General features: G+C 63.4%; 1 protein-coding gene across 1 annotated transcript; it reads right to left on the bottom strand.

The window, feature by feature from the left end:
- Positions 1-863: 863 nt before the first annotated feature.
- Positions 864-1,766, bottom strand: LOC104497508 (ankyrin-1-like; the record flags this gene model as incomplete). The annotated part of the gene is made up of 3 exons (XM_010140771.1): positions 864-949; positions 1,241-1,409; positions 1,683-1,766. Coding segments are annotated over 3 exons (339 nt in total), but the record flags the coding sequence as incomplete, so codon positions are not given.
- Positions 1,767-1,849: the final 83 nt, after the last annotated feature.

Raw genomic sequence — 1,849 nt, 5'->3', positions numbered from 1 at the left:
GGAAGCAGCAGCTGCCTGCACCTTCCAGCAGAAGCTCCACCAGCACTGGGACACCCCTCTTCTGGCTCACAGCTCTGCTGCTGCAAGCTGCACCCCACCAGACAAGGGCAGGGCACCAGGCTCCAAGGGCTGGCCTCGCCCGCCGCCAGGCTGCACAGCTACTGCCTACGCATGAAGGGGCAGCTCTGCTCAGGCCTCACACAAACACTGTCCACTCCCTGGAGCGCTTTTGGATAAGGATCATCCCTCTGCAGTAGCTCAGCATAAGCAGGTCCCCAGGACCATGACCCCGAGTGCCCAGGGCTGTGACTGCAGCAGCAGGTCCTGGCACGGTGGCCGCAGCAGAACCGAGTGCTGAGCGCCAAGGCTGACCTGGCACTGGCAGCTGTTGGGAGCGCTGCTGCAAAGCAGGCACCCCGTGCCCATGGCACCCAGGGCACCCTGGGCCCTGCAGTAGCTCAGCATAAGCAGGTCCCCAGGACCATGACCCCGAGTGCCCAGGGCTGTGACTGCAGCAGCAGGTCCTGGCACGGTGGCCGCAGCAGAACCGAGTGCTGAGCGCCAAGGCTGACCTGGCACTGGCAGCTGTTGGGAGCGCTGCTGCAAAGCAGGCACCCCGTGCCCATGGCACCCAGGGCACCCTGGGCCCAGGAGCGGGTTAGCAGCAGGGCCATGCTGCTGCCCAGCCTCAGCATTTTGCTGCAGCACAGAAACCTCTTTGTGCAGGCTGAGAGCTGGGCACAGCCCTGCTGCACTTTCCCGAGGAGGATGTGCCTGACCAGCAGCTCAGGGCAGGCGGCAGCATGGGGAACTGGGACAGAAGAGCGAAGGTGGGGTTACCTCAAAAGAGGCCATTTGAGAGGTCACTGCTTCCCCCTTTTCAGGCTGGCTCGTTTCACTATCTGAGCCCCCATCCTGCCCCCGGAGACCTCTGGTTTCGGGACACGTGCTTGCACCTCCTCCTGAGGAAGCCGTAGGGGCAGGAAGCAGGACATCGCCCAGGTGAACAGAAAGACAGACAGAAGAGGACAGGAGAGGGAAAGGCAGAGTCAGTTGGCAGAAGACACCAAGCAAGAAGACTGCTGCAGTGGGCAAGAGCTGCCCCTGGAAGCCTTAGAGGGGAAACAGGACAGGAGAGCAGGGCAGAAGAACAGACAAAGGGTGGCAAGCCCCAGAGCCTGCAAGTCCTGCAGAGGCAGCGCTGGCCCCGGGCAGGGTGCGAAGCAGGGCGATGAGCCACACTGTACCTTGGCCCCCAGACCATCCCGGTGCAGGTATTTCACGAAATGATCGTCCTCAGCCTCCAGGTGCTGGGACTCCTGCAGGGAGCCCTCCAGAATCAGCTCCTCCTGCTCCTGCCTGTCATCCGTGTCACCAGGGCCCAGGTGATGCACCACCTTCCGGATGACCTGCGGAGACCGGCACAGCCAGGAATCACAGCTAGCCCCAGGGCAACTCTCTCCCTCCTCGCCCAGCCCAGCCCTGACCCCTGCATGGTGTGCAGCCTCTGCTCCTTGCGCAGGGTCTGGCTGGAGGAGTGTCACGGCCGTAACCGAAGACGGCAGGACACGGGAGCCCCGCACGGGCCCCCAGGCTGCAGGGAGGAGCAGGGCAGCCAGGCAGAAGGGAGAGGAGAAAGGCTGCAGCACACCCTTGCCCACTCCATGCCCTTGATCACTCACCTTCTTGGTGACGATATTGCCTTGATCATCTGTGAACTGCTCCTCAGTCACCTGCTCTCCAGGGAGATGAAGGACCTCGTTCCCCTGCAGTGACGGGAGGGACATTTCAGGGGAAGGCAGGCGGAACGGTGCCCCGGACGAGCCCCCCACGGCCTCTGTCTCCCGCC

This window comes from Buceros rhinoceros, unplaced genomic scaffold (genome assembly GCF_000710305.1).
Source record: "Buceros rhinoceros silvestris isolate BGI_N320 unplaced genomic scaffold, ASM71030v1 scaffold27117, whole genome shotgun sequence".
Classification (NCBI taxonomy): Eukaryota; Metazoa; Chordata; class Aves; order Bucerotiformes; family Bucerotidae; genus Buceros; species Buceros rhinoceros.
Note: the sequence above shows the minus strand (reverse complement) of the source record. Positions and strands in the feature narration are given on the sequence as shown.